Below are 16,557 nucleotides of genomic sequence, written 5' to 3'. Positions count from 1 at the left end.
CCAACCGAGAGAAAAAAAAAGGTCGACTCGCTCGCTCCGCCTAATTCCACCACGGCACCAACGTCTGGATTCTCCCGATGTGCTTGCTATAACGACCAATTTTGCAGGTGTCAGTAGTGGACGCTGCGTTCCTCCCTTCTTTAGTTTCGACAACCCGACGAAGTCTCAACCCGACAGGCCGTCCGCGGTAACAGTGGACGACTGCTCTCCCGAGACGAGCAACGGGCTGTTCCCTTTCCCCTGGTCGCAGGCGTCCTTCAATTCTACTGTGTCACCAACCGTTGAAGGTTTCCTATCACCGCGCCCTCCATTCTCTCTTCTCGAAGATCGGCAGGTACGTGATCCTGTTGCATCGGTCTTGCCACTGCCCCATTTTCTAGCTCGCAACAAGCAGCTCCGTGGCGTTGCTACCCCACGAGCATGGTCTGCTTGACTCAGCGGCGACGCAACCTGTGTGGAATGTTTTAGCTAACATTGTGCCGAGCAGGAATCCTACCGATCCCGAGCCACCTAATTTTCTCGTACCTCACTTTGAGACATCTTCACACACGTCTCACACCTCGGGGCCTGGGATAGACAAGGCTGCGTTAAAAAATTGCCGCCATTTACCATGGCCGCCCTTGTACAAGGCTACCCCCAGCAGTCGGGAACGGTCACGGTGCTTCAGGCCCGGCCATCGTCGGCTTCGGGAATGCTGCAGTCCCTTCCGGTCCAATCGGCAACATCATACGTACCTGGAGGCTCTCACAGGAATAGTGTCCACGGTTTACCTTCCACAGTCACCGCGCCTGTGGTGTACCATGGCGGCTCAGGTGCCGGCCAACAATATGCCCTTAGGAGCATGCCTAGCCTTAATCCGGCGGCGCCTTGGCAGCAATCCAGGGCGCAACGAACATCCTCTTCCCCCGCCGTTCCCACCATCCAGACCCTCGATTATTTACAGCCCGCTGTTGCCCGTTCTCGGTACTCGGCGAGTGTCTCTATGACCAACCTCCCCAGCACCGCGAATCAGGGGCTGCAAACGATTGTTGGGGCTCGTGACGATTCTGGGCTACCGGTGCCCGGCACCAGGAGAACCGCAACGGCGCCCCGGTCGTCCCAAACGAACAATGGGGTATCAACCCAACCATCGCTTGCGCCAGCGGCTCCCATTCGGGCGGCCCCCGAGCGATACAGACGGTCGGCTTTGCGTTCGGATTCGGCAGGCGCGGCAACTGGTGCTCAATTGCGGCCGTCGCACTCAGCCATGCTGAATAGGCCGAATAGTTTCGTTGGTTCAGTATCCGCGGTTGATGATACGGGCTTTTCTCAAAGCCAGCCCCATGGCGAAACCAAGAGGGTCCGCAGACGCAGCATGCCCGCGCTGGATTCTCCCGGTTTCCCCATCCGCCTAACCCCGCACGACCTGAAGCAGCCGGCAGAATCGAATCGCCCTAAGACTGCTGATTTGGATGGCAAGGCTGGCAAAACTGGGAGTTCCCAAATCACCGACAAAACAAGCAATGATGAGCAACCTGGGAGTAGCCGAAGCGCTGGGGCAAATGTGAACCCCTCTTCTGTAAGTTCCTCGATCCCGCATTTTCTTTCTCACACGCCCGCAACTTAGGCCGGATTGTCCAATCATACGTTATGCCCTGCCTTCTGCGGTTCAAGACTAACACGAGTTTCGCTTCCCCCCGTCCAGTCCGCCAACCGCAACGGCTCTGACCCCACTGGCAACCCCACAATGTCTACTTCCCTAGACCAGGTTGGTGCCAACCAAGATTCTTCACCCACCGTCAATGTCCCGCCGCGGAGTTCGTCGACCGATGCCTCGAACACCAAACGTGCCGCCAACAACTCATCGCCGCTTTCAAAACCCGTGACCATGGACACGGCGGGCGAGAGCGGCCAACCTGCGGAGGCTACCGACTCGGCAGCCCAGGAAGTGGTGTCTTCGCCTCGTTTCGAGAGCGCCGCCGTCAGGCAATTGACAGCGATCAACGAGAAGCGGGGCCGGCCTAAGAGCAAAACGTCACGACTTCGGCGGGCATTTTCATTTGGTAGCGCGGCCGAGTTTAGGAAGGCCGCGGATGAGAGTGAGGAAAATGGCGCCGGTAAACTTCACAAAGACCGAAACCAAGACGACGCGTACGATGAGGAGCAAGCACGGATTGCCGAGCGACAAGAGGCGGCCGGAATCGGGAGCAATATCTATGCAGGTGGAAGATTTTTCCACGGATCAACAGACAACCTATCCATCTCATCCACGGCATCCTCGGCTTCGATTATGATTCGCAAGATGGGGCGTGGCATGAAGAAGAGCACCCGGTCGCTCGTCGGGCTTTTTCGACCTAAGTCAGTCGTTGGGGTGCCGGCGGCAGATGCGGTGCCGGAAACCAGCCACGCCGCCGTGTCCATGATCACGGCCGAAGCCGAACGGGAGCTGGTGAACGTAAACGCCGATCCCAAGGCACAAGGGGGCGGCACTGGGTTTCCCCGTCTGGAGCGGAACTCGATCGACGCGGCAAAGGTGCCGACGGTTGAGCCGGAACGGGTGGGGAGCTCAGGCACTGATAGCACAGGAGCACGGAAAAGTATTGTCGGGGGCGAGAAGGAGCGGGCCGAAGTCCTGGCTGCCGTTCGCAAGGGAATATTGAAGCGTAAGTACCGGCATCTCTAGTGATGTGGGTTTGGGTTCGACTGACTGTTTTTCCTGCTTCAGACCGCACCGGCTCTTCAAGCCCATCTCCCCGGCCGTCAGAGACTAAGGGCTCTGCTTTTGATTTGCCCAGTGTCCCATCAGTGACGGATTCTCCCAACTCGAGCGCACCTAGCACCCCTAACGAGGACTCGCACGGTCACAGACGGACTGGAACCGTAACGATCGGAAACGAGGACTACTTTGTCTCGGCTCTCCGGCTTCGCCAGGACACCAAGAGCGCTCCCGGTACTCCCCAGAGCGCGAAGCGCAACGCGACCTTTAGCCCACGGATTGTTTTCTTTGAGACATGGCCGAGCCAGGAGTATGACCGTCGCGGCGAAATTGCTACGTGCAATCGCCTGACGCCGATGCTGGCGCAGCAGATCAAAGAGGAGCTGAACACTTTCAAGATGGTATGCCTTTTAGCTTCTGAAGCAATGTTGTCGACGAAGCAACCTAACGTTTTGAGCAGGAAATGGAGGTCCACGAGAACTCTAAGATTTACACGCACTTTTTCTGATCATACAGGCGAATGGTTCGGAAAGCACAACACCTCTCGCCTCGTCTACTCTTATTCCTTTTGATACAGGGAGAACGGCGACATGTGCCGTGTATTTGAGCGGGTTTACATTTACCGCGGCGTTTCATGGTCAGCAGCATAGTACGGTGTCACGGCGTTTTTTTTCCTTCATGTTTCGATCTCGACGGCTTTAGCGGCTAGAATCATGCACAGCGCAGCACAGCGATTCATTTAATCACACGACACTCAGTCGGCTCTGTCTCTTTTTTCCTATGGTCGTTGGCCGACGCCTTTCCGGTCGGAGCCTGCCGCGACGTTGGCCGCTGGGTTGAGTAGGGAGTAGTAGGGTGAGGTTATCTGGAGACCAAGAAGGATGAGTGGATGGCGATGGATGAAGGAGAGTGGGCAAGCGTGGGGAACCAAATACGGCAGCGAGCAGGGCGGCCAGCCGCAAGACGTCCCACGCTCTCTCTCCAGCGGCGCGACAGTTTGGGATTTTGTTTCACCAGACCGGCACCGAAGGGTGGAAAGGCGGAAAGGCGTAAAGGCGACGACATCGAGGGGGAACCACAGCGACTCCTGGGCGTGGCGGCCATACACACGACAAACATGTTGTCTTTTTTCCCTTTTTCTTTTTGTCTTATTTCTAAGCGACAAAAAGTTTCCTCTCACGATGCCAGTGTCGGAGCGGTTATCATCTCTATCTCATTGGGAGGTCTAATCATGGTTCATTCTACTTTGTTCCTCTCTCCATTTTCCAGTCAGTGCCCTCCTTTTTTCATTCGGTCGTGGTGTGGGTGTTACATAGTCATCGTCCGATCCGTTATCGTCGTCGTCGCTGCTTTGTTGTTAATCGGTCTAGTTAGGTAGTGGAGTGAATGTGGAAGTACAAATGAACAAACTTAGCAAACATCCCCGGCCGCCCGGGAAGACACGTCCGCCTGGATACGAGATTAAGCCTTGGTGAAAGGTTCACGGGATCCGTCCTCGCGTGGGGTGAAGGGTGGGGAGTTGCCAAGTTGGTAATTGGGTGTGTGGAGTGGGTGTTTAGGGGTACGGTGTGAAATGGGTTAGATTGAGACTGTGCTGGAGACAGGGGCTTTGCGGGGAATTGCATCATCCCGCCTTGTCGAGGGGTTTGGGCCAATTAGAAGGAGAAAGTGGTGGGCTATCTCTCAGCCTTGCAAAGAAGGCGGAAGGTTTTTCGCGATAACTCTTTTTTTTTATTCCCGAGTTTGGGAAAACACATCCATTCGTTCAACCTCGACGTCGACAGTGAATTACTGCCGTTACCCGACGTTCAACTGAGACGAGACAGTGGCGCTCGGCTTTATATCGGGATTCCGCGCGTCCATCGCGCGGACGTGGTCGATCGGTCGACCAAGAAGAAGGCTCTTTTCCATGGCCTCCGATGCGACACCAGCAGCTGCAGTCGCGGTTGCGGCTGCGAATGTCGTGAAGAAACCAAAGTTGCATGGCCGCGCATTTTATGAGAGCCTCGGCTCGCCCAAGTATATTGTTGCGCCGATGGTGGATCAGTCTGAGTTTGTGAGTAGAGTAGAGAGAAGGAAGGAGGAAAGGGGGAGGCTAATTCTGTCGTTTTGCTCAGGCCTGGCGTATGCTTTCCCGATCCTTCCTTCCCGAGTCCGAGCAGTCAGGCTTGCTCGCATACTCGCCCATGTTCCACGCGCGCCTTTTCAGCGAGAGCCAAAAATACCGAGACCAGCACTTCCAGCCAACAAAACCCGACTGCGATAAACTCTACCTCGACGGCAACCCCGCTATCGACCGTCCCTTTTTCGTACAATTTTGTGCCAACGATCCACAGGCGCTCCTCAACGCGGCGAAGATAGCCGCTCCGTACTGCGATGCGGTGGATCTCAACCTAGGCTGCCCTCAGGGGATCGCCAAGAAGGGCCACTACGGCTCGTTCTTGCAGGAGGACCAGGACTTGATACACCAGCTGATCAAGATCCTCCACGAGAACCTCGACATACCCGTTACGGCCAAGATACGTATCCTCGAGACAAAGGAGGCGACGCTCAAGTATGCACAGAACGTCCTCAGACCCACCGCGAGCATCTTGACGGTACATCGGGCGTCTACGAGACCATAAGGGGACTTGACTGGTCTCGCCGACTGGCAAATGACCCCATCGATCGGGCGCGATAATCTCCCGCGAGAAACAGTGCTCTTTGCCAACGGGAACATTCTCCAGTATGAAGACATATTACTAGTGTCTCGCCGCGACCGGAGCGGACGGCATCATGAGTGCCGAAGGCAACCTCAGTAACCCGGGCTTCTTCGCCGCTCCGCCGCCAGCAGGGCAGGAACCGCGCGGTTACTGGCGCGGGAAGGACGGCAAGGGCGGGTGGCGCGTTGACGAAGTCTTCCGTCGCTACCTGGACATCATGCACAAGTACGTTTTGGGGGTCCCCCCACCAACTCGGCGACCCCTCTTCCTCCCCGGCGACGACACGGCATGGATGGAAGAGGCCATCCCGCTGCCGGACCAAGACGGCCCCAAAAAACGGCGCGGCGACATCACCAAGGACAACGCGGCGTTGATCGCGGCCCAACTTGTCGGCATGCAGCCGCACCTGTCCACCAGCTGCGGCACCTCGTCTCTCGCCACCACGACGTGCGCGCCGCGCTCGCCCGCGCCCGCCTCGGCGAGGTGGCCCACCACGAGGCCCTCTGCCGCATGGTGGAGAAGAAGGTCGCCGAGGGCCTGCTCGAGTACGAGGCGTCCGGCGGCGCGAGCGTCGAGGCGGATATGCCGACCACGACGCCCGAGCAGGAGGCCGATCCGGAGAGCTCGGCCCGCGCGATACGCGAGTGTAAGCGGCCGTGGTGGGTGGTGCAGCCGATCATTCGGCCGCTGCCCAAGGAGGCGATGGCCAAGGGCGCGATACAGTTGAGCAAGAAGGAGCGGAAGCGGGTGGCGGCGGAGATGGAGGGGAAGGAGGAAAAGGAGGCGAAGAAGAGTAAAGAGGGGCTTGGAGGTAAGGAGGCTGCCGTGACGGGCTCGCTGGAGAAAACGACCAGCTATCCGTCTAGTGAGCTGGTCAGCGGCTGAGAGGCTCGAGCAATCTGTGTTCCAGTGGGTAATCTGCCGCCGGAACACAAGTCGGTCTCGTGCATGGAGGAGTCAGTCATTCCACGACGAGGTCAATTTGCCTCCTAAGACTCCATCCCGGCAAGGCGTGGAAGGAACTACGAGCGCAGTTATACGGGGTGGGTATCCCGTGTGTTACCGGCCCTTCAGCCCTACGTTTTCGGCCCCTTTGGCTAGTTTTACGGGGCAATACCCAACGGACGGTAAAGTCAACAACAACACAGACAAAGAAGAAAGAAATAAAGCAAGAAAAAACAATATGCAGAGCCGTTCTTGACAGTCCGTTGTTCCCTCCGCCAACCTCCCCGAAACCGACATATCTTTCGATCCAGGGGCACGTGGCAGATGTTTTCGTGGCGCGGATCTGCGACGCAGAAGAGGAATTGATATACGGTTTGTTGATAAAGCAATATTGGCAGTATCCTTCTCGAACCCGTGGTTTGGCTTTGCTGACATCCCTTTACTAGAGAAGGGACAATATCAATGCTTTTCAATTAGAGGTTTACTTGAATGCTTTAAGCTCACCACCACTTTGGCAGCCATCTTGATCTCACTATTTTGAGTTTCATAACTCGCGCGGAATAGTCAATCACCCTTTCACCCACTTCTTGGGGACGGGCAGGCGTGGAGGAAGAAACCAGCGGTCTCAGACCCTTGCAGTTCACGGCGTGGGCCTCGCCTGTGCCGATTACTTGGTAAGCAGCGCCGCCGATCGTCTATTCTGGATAGTCAAGTACCACTGGACATACGAATATGATTGGATCGAATACACGCCCAAGACAGAGAAAAGCCATTCAGCGCCACGCAATGTCAGCAGGAAATGCACGTCAGGCTGTTTTGGCCTCCCCGACTTGTCGGAGTGTGTGGCTCATCTGGTTGCATTTTCTGCTCTCAAACGAAATCGCAGCGGAGCCAACAAGCGCGTGCGGTGCCCACAAGAACCCCTGCTGTGTCGTGCTGCTGTGCCGCCGTCCCGCCGCTTGGGAGGGGCCGATGATACCTCTTGAACCTCTAAGAGGACAGGGGGGTGGTGGAGGGCCCGGAGCCACAAGAGATGGGAATAGGCTGTGCCCGTCGATCGCCAGGGCTAAAGGGTACCCAGGCCGAACCAAGGATCATTAGGGATGGCTTGTTCTTCCCTCATCGTCTCTCATTCCAGCATTGGCAATTCGCAGTTGGGAAACCACTTGCGACCGGCAATTCGTACGCGACACAGACCAGCCGCTAGGTATCCTTTGCGGCAGGGAGCTCGCGCATTGACAACGACATGCAGAAGCAGTCGGCGTGGGCCCACGGGCCGTCCGACCTGCCCGAGGCCGTTGACAGAGACGATATGCTGCCCGAGGTCGTCCACCCGGAACACTACCCGCATTCCGCCTACGAGCAAGACAAGCATCTCGCGCCGGGGTACTCTCCGTATGGTTATCAGGCACCGGTGGCTCCTGCGGTGGTCAACGGAGGGTCGCCGCGTCGGGGTTGGACACGGCGCACATGGATCATACTGGCCGTGATCATCGGTTTGGTGGTCGTCGGCATCGGCCTCGGCGTCGGTCTCGGCATTGGTCTCAAATCGAGTAGCGAGGACCCGGCACCGTCTGCTTCCCCCAGCGAAACCCCCGACGGCAATGGCTCCAATGGCGGATCGAGCGCCGCCGACAGCGCCGCCGCGGGTAATTTGTTTAAGGGGTCATCGCTGGCCGCCACAAATTATACCGACACCAACGGCTTCATCCATCTCTACGTGTTCTTCCAGGCGGCGAACAAGGAGCTGCTCACGTCGCAATGGGACTCGCAGAACAAGACATGGTCGACCATGTCGATCTCCAAGATCCTATCAAGCACCGGCCTCACCCTAAACCTGATCCCCGCCTCGCCCATCGCCGCCTACACCTACACCAACCCCACCTTCCAGACGCGCATCTACTTCCTCACCACGGGCAACTCCATCCGCGAGATCATCTCCTCCGAGGACCCCACCCTGGCGACCAACTGGCGGCAAGGGCAGCTGGGCAGCAACAAGCTGATCACGGCGGCGGAGGGCTCCAAGCTCGCCGCGCTGCGGCCGCACTGCGGGACGAGCCGCAACTGCCAGATCAACTACCCGTGGATGGCGATCGCGTACCAGGGCGAGGGCGGCGTGATCGCCGTCTCGCGCGCCGACGACTGGAAGCCCATGGACCTGCCCTTCGGCCCGGCCGAGCCCGGCGCCGCTATCGGCTTCTCCAGCGTCATGCGCAGGAACAACATCACCGATGTGGAGTGGAGCTTGTTCTACGACGAGGACGGCGACCTGCAGGATTTTATCTGGGAAAGGCTATTGGGGAGTGGGCCCAAAGGAATTTACATTAAAACCCAACCCAAACCCCCCCCCCCCCCCCCCCCCCCCCCTTCCCCTATGGTAGTTCCTAACCCCTCCATCACAGGCCCCTCCACCGGCTTCGCGCCCTCCCCCAGCGGCCCCAACATCGCGTCCCATTCTCGTACGATCTCGTCAACATGATGATCATCAACGTGGACCCGGACGGGGACCTCGAGGTGCGGACGTGGGACACCAAGGCGTGGAGCGGGCTGGACCCGCCCAACCTGCTCGCGGCCGAGGGGGCGCCCGACGAGCCCAAGTTCGCGGCCGTCGCGGGCACGTCGCAGCGCCGCGTGTTCGGCGTGGTGAATGGCACGGTGCACCAGTGGGAGTTCTTTGCGCTCAGTCCGCGCCAGTGGGGGTATTTGGGGACGGTCCCGACGGAGATGAAGCCGTGAGTGGGTGGCGAGGGGAAGGATGGGGGGATGGTTGATAAAAGGGAAGTTTGTTGCATTGGTGCGGATTCTGTATGTGCCACGATACCCTGATTTTTTTTTCGTGTGTTTTATTGTATTTATTACTATTCGTTGCATCATATCTACAAGAGTGTAGAATAGGGGGGCTTTATGGATTTCTAGGGGCAAAGGGAGGGGGTCGGGCATCAAAATACAGACACACACACACAACACAAACACAAAGCTTATTTGCAAAGGGAGGGAGAGGCGAGAATCGTGTGACACGACACACTTATAAAGCACTTACCTGGCTGTTGTTGGATTGCAGGCCACAACAAGGACCTGAGAGCTAAGCAATCGAGGGTATCCCGAAAGCCAAAACTCGATATTGAAACCAGCCAAGAGATATATTTCCAAAAGGAATAAGACCACAAGCCTATGTAGGAATCAAGCAACCGCCCACCCCCGAGACGCCAGCCAGACCCGAGCTCTAAACCAACAACCCCGACGAAAGCAGCGCCATAACCAGCACCACGCCCGTCGGCACCCACACAAGCCTCCCAGCCCCAGTCTCGCTAGTCCCTATAGCAGCATTGTTCCACAACATGACGGGCTTCCCTAACTGCGGCGTCTCGTCAACACTGCACACGGCACCGCACCCCTTCTGGGTCTTACCGGCGCCATCATCATCCCTCTTGATTTTGCTGGCCCCGGTGGCTTGCGCGGGGTCGGTGTTGTTGTACATGATCTCCAGCCACTGGATCTGCAGGTAGGCGGCGTCGAGCAGCGTCATGTTTCCGGTCCACTTGCCGCCGTCGCTCCAGGCGTTCAGGATGACGTTGCTCTCGTCGCGGGGCGCCTGGAAGGCGATCTGGGCCGTCATCTCGTCGTTGACGTACCAGGTGGTCAGGCCGGGGGTCCAGTCCATGCGGTGCTCGGCCCAGGCGGTCCAGTCGAGTCCGCCGGGCATGGTGGCGTTGCGAGTGGCCTCGGGTATGACCTCGCCGTCGTCGGTGTAGGCGGGTTGGTTGGTGCAGCGCATGATGTTGCGCGGGTCGGCGGTGCGGATCTCGAGGTCCGCCTCCTGCACGTCGGCCAGCGTCTTGCCGCCGCGGTACGTGAACATACCCGTGATGGCACCTGCGGCGCCCACGGTGCGCGCCCGCATCCGCAGCGAGAGGTACTTGAAGTTGGTCGACTTGGACTCGATCTCGGCGGCCGTCTGGAAGCCGCGCAGGCGCTGCGTGCGCAGGGTGAGGTAGGTCTGCGAGGACGGGTTGGGCTCCGTGTTGGCTTCGATGTAAACGTTGTTGGGCGAGTTGGACATAATTACGGCGGCGTCGCCGCGCACATTGTTGCTGTTGTTCCAGCTGCCGAGCCACCAGAAGCTGGTCCATTCTTCGCCCTTGAAGTAGTCGCTGGTCACGGGCGCGTTGGGACTGGCCTCTAAGTCCTGGACGACGGCCGGCACACCGGCATAGTCGGCGAGGCTGCGGAAATCGAAGAAGCGGTGGTTTGTGAAGTAGGTGCTTGTATCGTCGTTATTCCGGTAGCAGCCGCATTGTGAATCATCAGTCAAGGTAGGTTCTGCTATCGCCAAGGGGCCAAAAGCGGCGATGAACAACATCAGCGAGGACAAAGAGGCAGGCAGGGACGATATCTGTTTTATCAGCTCCATCGTCACCCGCTGTGCGTTGAGTACCCAAAGAATATCCGCAGGGAGATAGATATACACGGGGGCTATCAAGTCCAGGTAGGTAGGTTATAAGTCCTCAACTGGGGAACACGTGCCGAGCTGTCACTGACGCGGGACGGGAGACAACATGCGGGAAGAGCACATGAAAGCTGAGAGAGACGAAGGGGGAGATCCCGCTCTGGGGTGGATGGAATCATATACACACGGAGAAAAATGCGAGCCTGAAAGATGGGCTTCATATCCACCATTGTAACCATGCTTGGCCACTCCAAGAGTCAGCCTGGTTCAGGCGACTGCTCCTGCATTGGACTGGCCTCGACCAAGACGCGAGGACTTTTCCAGAAAAGGCTGTAGGTATTCCGGGACGTGCCATTGCATGGATGGTTTGTGTTGTGGTCTTCAGCCAGTGGCTCGAGTGAATCTATTGGTCAATGCCTTGGGGGGCACACCGGCGATCCAGACTCAGCGATGGGAACGGCGCATCAGGGCTACAGCACCAGGCGGCCCGGACCTGGTTGCTCATCCCAGCGAATCGGTGTCAGTCCGCATGCGAGTACAGCATGCCATGGAGAACGACCGACGTGCCAGGATCAGCATTTTGCCATACAAGGTGTGCGTACTTTGCAGCAGGTTGGCGGGCAGCGATATATCCGGCTAAAGAGAGGCCGGGTGGACGGCCTAAAAATGGACGAGATAAAGAGCGAGCTCGGCCAGATATTGATGGAGGCTCTCGCCGATCCTACGATGGACCCCAAATCCAGGGTAGCACTTGCTGTAAGGATGCGACGTTGGGCACCTGCGCTATCGTAGTCGTCGCAGTCGTCGTCTTAGTCCCGGGGATGCAGGTCTGAAGATGAAACGGGTGAGTATAAGAAGCGGAGGCGCTCTTGTCGATGACTTCCTGTTTCTGCCCAGGATGGACAGTTGGGCATCTGCCATCGATTGCGTATGACGCGTAAATCCGCGGCAGACCGAAGATGCCGGATGTCAGGTTGAAGGGTTATTCCACCAGACTGGGAAACACACAATGCCACATTGTGACATTACATACATACTGTGTACAACCAACTCGGAGTCTCGCCGAGACCGACCCGCTCGGGTTGCTGCAGATGACGGGCGGCTCAAAATGAAGAAGAGATCTTTGGAAGGAATACTGGTGATGGGCTTTGATTTCACGGATAAGAATTGTGGGCGGACAATGCATGGCCAGCTTCCCGTTGATAAAATTAAAAAAAAAAAAAGAAAAAGAAAGGTTGGAAAGAGGAAGAGCTTCGCTGAGAACCTAGGCAGGGAAGAAGGAAGAGCAACAGTTTAAGCTTCGGGGATTTTGGCGATCAGAACGGCAGTGCCTGGCATTCGGCAGCGGCCCGATGAGCTGCTCACTGTTCGAACCCACGCTCTAGGCTTGGCATGCAAAAACCCGATCGCTTGGCACACACGGCCCGATTGTCACATAAACCCGGTTAACGGCGGAATTCCAGTTCCCTCCCCCAAAACTGTCGCTTCTTTGCATCTCGGCTACGTGCATTCCTTTCTCCAACCTTCACAAAGCATCTCCACCCAGGTCAACGAGGCGCGAAGAGAGGATAACACCAAGTTTGGACACTTCATGAACGATTCAGTTATCAATTCTTCTATCCATCGCTCACGGCACTTGGTGCTGTCGGCATGCGATCCGTGACAATCTGAATCTAAATTTCGAACTACCTTCTCTCCCCTCCAAACTCCGAGTGGGATAGCTTCACCATGTCATCCTCTGCTACAGCCGAATCCTCGGGTCTTCCACCCGAGGCACAAGCTGAGAAGCCAAACCAGAGCCATGCGCATGAGCCAGAGCAAGCGCCAGAAACAGCCGAAGCACAGGAGACGGAATCCCCCATCGAAGCGCAAGGCTCCCCGTCCCCTTCGGATTCCCATTCCGAGGGCGAGTACTCCGGATCCGACGCCGACGAGCAGCGCGACCCGAATCCTACCAACAAGGCAACACAGCCACCACTCCCGAACGAACCTCTCTCCGACCACAACAACGCCGGGCCTCCACTCCCCAACGAGCCTCTTCCCTCTGATCCCACTGCGCCACCCCTCCCTGCGGAACCGATACCCGAGCCCGAAGACGACGGATGGGAGTTTCACTGGAACCCCAACGACCAGTCCTACTGGTTCTACAGCCGCTTCACCGGCGCATGGCAAAAGGAGAACCCACGGGTACCAGCCGCGGGCACACCTACCGCGGCCCCAACCACAACCCCAACCGCCCCCGTCCCAGCACCACCACCCACCGACAGCACCACAGCCCTCAGCAACCCGACCTCGGTCGCGGGCGGCTACAACCCCGCCATACACGGCAACTACGATGAGAACGCGTGGTACGCGCAGAACCTCCACGGCGGCGGCGCCGATCCAGCCGGCACCACCACCGCCACCACCGCGACCGGCGTGGCGGCCGGCGACGAGTACGCCTCGGCGGGCTTCTTCAACCGGCACACGGGCCAGTGGCAGACGCCGGAGCAGGGGGCGGAGCGGCACTCGGACGAGGCCAAGAGCCGGCGGCAGATGCGCGCCTTTTTTGATGTCGACGCCGCCGCCAACATGCATGATGGTCGTAGTCTTAAGGCTGAGCGCTCGGGGATCAAGCCAAGCCGGTCGGAGCTGAAAGCGTTTAAGGAGAAGAGAAGGGCGAAGAAGGAGGAGAAGAGGAGGGCGTGGTTGAGGGATTAATTTCTTTTTTGTTTTTTCGTTGGTGGGGGGTTGTTTCTTTCAGGAGGGTAATGACCTTTGGTTTCGTCGTTACTACTTACTGGCTGCGGATTTGCGCTGGTTTTTTGTGGTGGGATCGGCACGGTGAGCTGAGGTTTATTCTAACATTCGACTGGATGGGATCTTATCTACATTGGGTAAGTTCGGAAGGAAGGGTGTGAGTGATACCTGTTTCTCCTCTTGTAGGCATTTTCACGGATATGGCTGGGCTGGGCGCAATATGCATGCGCAAACAGGCAATGGCAATGGCGACGGCAGTGGTATAGGCGTTTTAGAGTTTGGGGTGGTGATTTATAAAAGATGGCAGACACAGACCAGGGCGTGGCCACGGAGCAAGTCGGTCTCAAGAGGCGACAATATCTGTAGACGGGCAAGAATTTTGCGGGGCTGCGTCGAGTCTGCAAACAATAAACATGAATAGCAAGATTTATACCCTATACATATGCCCCATACCTAAGTCTCAAGTCTAATACATCACTCGCTCATTCCTCTTCCTCCTCCTCGTCGTCCAAAGTCATGTCAATCTGAACGCTTCCCTCCGCTGTCACTCTCATCGCCACTTCTCCTCCTCATTAAGCCGGCTTCACCTTGGGGCATGGACAGCCACTTGCGCTGCTTTTGCCTTCCCCATGTCAACCCGCTTCGGTGGCTTGGCCGGTTCGACCTTCAAACAGCTCTCTCTTGCGCTTCAGCGGCGACGCTGACCGCACCGGCACCCCTTGTGTTTCCTGCGCATTGCTTTTGACCACCGCATAGGGGTTGGCACTCACCACCGCCGACGAGCTCGAAACGCTCTATTCTCGTCCCATCTATTCCGCACTCAAACCGGCTGGCTACCTTTCCTGTCCCCTTCTCCGCTTTACCCCCGTCCTTTTTCTCCTCCCCACCATCCACGGCTTCCTCCTCCTCCTCCTCCTCCTCCTCATCCTTTCCCTCCTTCATTTCTTCACCCCCTTTACCACTACAACCCCAACCACGAACACCCCGCCCCACCACCCTCACCAAATTACTCCTCACCACCTCCACCGCCTGATCCCGCGGAAACCGCCTCACCAAAAACGGCAGCACGCTCGCGTAGTACCGCCCGCGGCTGTCGCGGGAACGGGTGCAGGCAGCTGGCCAGCATGGCGTCGCGGCTGTGCGAGGAGGATCGCCGTGCGGTCCCAGCAGCCCGCGCAGGTCGGGCGCGAGGTTCCGTTGTGGGAGGTGGGAGAGGAAGAGCGGGAGGAGGGCGGTGGCGGCGGTGAGGTGCGGGTAGTGGTGGTGGTGGTGGGCTGTGGGGGCGGAGGTGGCGAGGTAGGCGTCGGCGTTGGTGAGGGTGGAGGTGGTGGAGTTGGGGTTGGGTTTTTGGGGTTTTGTGGCGGTGGCGGCGGGGGTGGTGGTGGTAGGGTTGGGGTCGAGGTGGCTGGTTGAGAGGAGGATGTCGTGGCAGGTGGATTGGATTAGTGGCGCGAGGGAGTCGACGGTGAGTTTGGGGAGAGTTGGGCCCGAGAGGAGAAGGAGTTGGTTGGTGAGCGTGTAGGCGGTCTCGCGCATGGTGGGGATGTGCCGGCTCGCGGTGGAGACGCGGACCATCTGGTCGAGGATGTCGGTGACAAGGGGGACGGCGTTCTCGTGCAGACGGCGGACGAGGGCGTGGTGCAGGCGGAGGACGGCGATGTGGATGTCTGGCAGGGCACTCCACAGCTCGGCCTTCTCGTCCCTCCCGATGGCGGGGTTTGTTTCGATTGAATCCTCGGAGCCAGAGGGAGGCGTCACGAGTGTTATCCTTGCGGTCAAGTCAAGAATTTCCCCAAGCGGGACGGTAACGGGGGCCTTGGTCGGGTTGTTGAAGTACTCGGCGAGGAACTCGAGCAAGCCAATGAGTCTCTCGGCGCCAGCCTGTACGCCACTCCAAGATGGCAAGTTCTCCTCTGAATCACCTCCTGAAGGCTCGGGGCCAGGGCGAACTGCCTGACTTCTATACCCAGTAGCTGACTCCCAAGACTCGACCACAGCACGGAAGATCTGGTCAACCGTGCCATGGGAGTCCAGGATTGTTGACCGAATAGCCTTCACCCACTCCTCGCTGCTGCCATTCTTGGGCGCAGTGTATGACAAGAGGACAAACAATCGGCGGGAGGCCTCCCTCAAGCTCTGAGGAACAACAACATCATCAAACGAAGTCGGGGCAATATAGGCCCTGAGAGCGGCCTTCATTTGGGGGGCGGACGGCCGCAAGGTAGTTGGGTAGAGCACCACAAGCTTGGACAAGGAACAGGCGACAGTGTCAATGAAGGATGTCGGAACCTTCGGAGGCCTACCCGAGGTAGGGGCCTTGATGAGTTGCAGGCAGGCTGTCACGTAGCTTGGGAGTGTCGGGGTGACCATCTCTCGAACCAGAGTCTGGTAGCCCTGGAGCAGCACGTAGATCTTGGTCAAAGTGACGATGCATAGCTCTTTTGAGGCCAAGGGGTCAGGTTTCTGGGGATTGTTAGTCTCTTTCGTTCCCAGACCCGGATTGGTGATTTCACAAACCTGCAGCACCCCGATCAAGCCCCTAAGCCAGGCGTCTGATGCCCGGAGGCTTTCCCAACCTCCCACGTCGATGACGGCCTTAACTAGACACACAGCAGCGAAGCGGCCTGCAGGACTCTTGCCGGTCAAGAGGGTTGTGATGTGCGTCTTGAGCTTGTGAACTAGCATTGGCGTCTCTGACGACTTGTCCTTGGCCTTATTTGCATCCTGGGCCGCAGACAATGGCCCGCCGCAACGAAGCACATGGTTGACTAGCAACGGACAGAGGCGCGGGAGGTCATCGACGGGCGTTGAAGCCAACCTACGGCAGAGGACCTTCAGATCGGGCGGCGCAGCCATGTCGAAGAGTGTTGGTCTGCCTGGTTTGGCGACTTTGAAAAAGACAAAGGTTGGATGTTGAAGAAATCGTCGGCTTATCGTTTGAAATTTAAGATTATCGATACAGAAGTTCAACCAGAACTTTGAAATCTTGACTTGGGAAGATGAACACTGATGGGTGTATGTACTCTGAT

General features: G+C 57.8%; 7 protein-coding genes across 7 annotated transcripts; 5 read left to right on the top strand and 2 right to left on the bottom strand.

Moving 5' to 3' along the window:
• Positions 1-610: 610 nt before the first annotated feature.
• CHGG_05777 (uncharacterized protein) lies at positions 611-3,302 on the top strand (the record flags this gene model as incomplete). Its single annotated transcript, XM_001221871.1, has 4 exons — positions 611-1,558; positions 1,685-2,642; positions 2,705-3,096; positions 3,273-3,302. The coding sequence occupies 4 exons, from the start codon at positions 611-613 to the stop codon at positions 3,300-3,302; spliced, it is 2,328 nt and encodes a 775-aa protein (XP_001221872.1).
• A 1,302-nt stretch (positions 3,303-4,604) lies between these two features.
• Positions 4,605-6,282, top strand: CHGG_05776 (uncharacterized protein; the record flags this gene model as incomplete). The annotated part of the gene is made up of 4 exons (XM_001221870.1): positions 4,605-4,751; positions 4,813-5,292; positions 5,441-5,622; positions 5,697-6,282. The coding sequence occupies 4 exons, from the start codon at positions 4,605-4,607 to the stop codon at positions 6,280-6,282; spliced, it is 1,395 nt and encodes a 464-aa protein (XP_001221871.1).
• Positions 6,283-7,588: 1,306 nt separating this feature from the next.
• CHGG_05775 (uncharacterized protein) lies at positions 7,589-9,078 on the top strand (the record flags this gene model as incomplete). Its single annotated transcript, XM_001221869.1, has 2 exons — positions 7,589-8,589; positions 8,745-9,078. 2 exons carry the CDS (start codon positions 7,589-7,591, stop codon positions 9,076-9,078), a joined length of 1,335 nt encoding a protein of 444 aa, XP_001221870.1.
• Positions 9,079-9,565: 487 nt separating this feature from the next.
• On the bottom strand, positions 9,566-10,753 carry CHGG_05774 (uncharacterized protein; the record flags this gene model as incomplete). The annotated part of the gene is made up of 1 exon (XM_001221868.1): positions 9,566-10,753. The coding sequence occupies one exon, from the start codon at positions 10,751-10,753 to the stop codon at positions 9,566-9,568; it is 1,188 nt and encodes a 395-aa protein (XP_001221869.1).
• A 486-nt stretch (positions 10,754-11,239) lies between these two features.
• CHGG_05773 (uncharacterized protein) lies at positions 11,240-11,622 on the top strand (the record flags this gene model as incomplete). Its single annotated transcript, XM_001221867.1, has 2 exons — positions 11,240-11,381; positions 11,471-11,622. 2 exons carry the CDS (start codon positions 11,240-11,242, stop codon positions 11,620-11,622), a joined length of 294 nt encoding a protein of 97 aa, XP_001221868.1.
• An 895-nt stretch (positions 11,623-12,517) lies between these two features.
• Positions 12,518-13,489, top strand: CHGG_05772 (uncharacterized protein; the record flags this gene model as incomplete). The annotated part of the gene is made up of 1 exon (XM_001221866.1): positions 12,518-13,489. The coding sequence occupies one exon, from the start codon at positions 12,518-12,520 to the stop codon at positions 13,487-13,489; it is 972 nt and encodes a 323-aa protein (XP_001221867.1).
• Positions 13,490-14,194: 705 nt separating this feature from the next.
• CHGG_05771 (uncharacterized protein) lies at positions 14,195-16,384 on the bottom strand (the record flags this gene model as incomplete). Its single annotated transcript, XM_001221865.1, has 1 exon — positions 14,195-16,384. The coding sequence occupies one exon, from the start codon at positions 16,382-16,384 to the stop codon at positions 14,195-14,197; it is 2,190 nt and encodes a 729-aa protein (XP_001221866.1).
• Positions 16,385-16,557: the final 173 nt, after the last annotated feature.

Source organism: Chaetomium globosum, genomic scaffold, assembly GCF_000143365.1.
Source record: "Chaetomium globosum CBS 148.51 scaffold_3 genomic scaffold, whole genome shotgun sequence".
NCBI classification, from domain to species: Eukaryota; Fungi; Ascomycota; class Sordariomycetes; order Sordariales; family Chaetomiaceae; genus Chaetomium; species Chaetomium globosum.
Note: the sequence above shows the minus strand (reverse complement) of the source record. Positions and strands in the feature narration are given on the sequence as shown.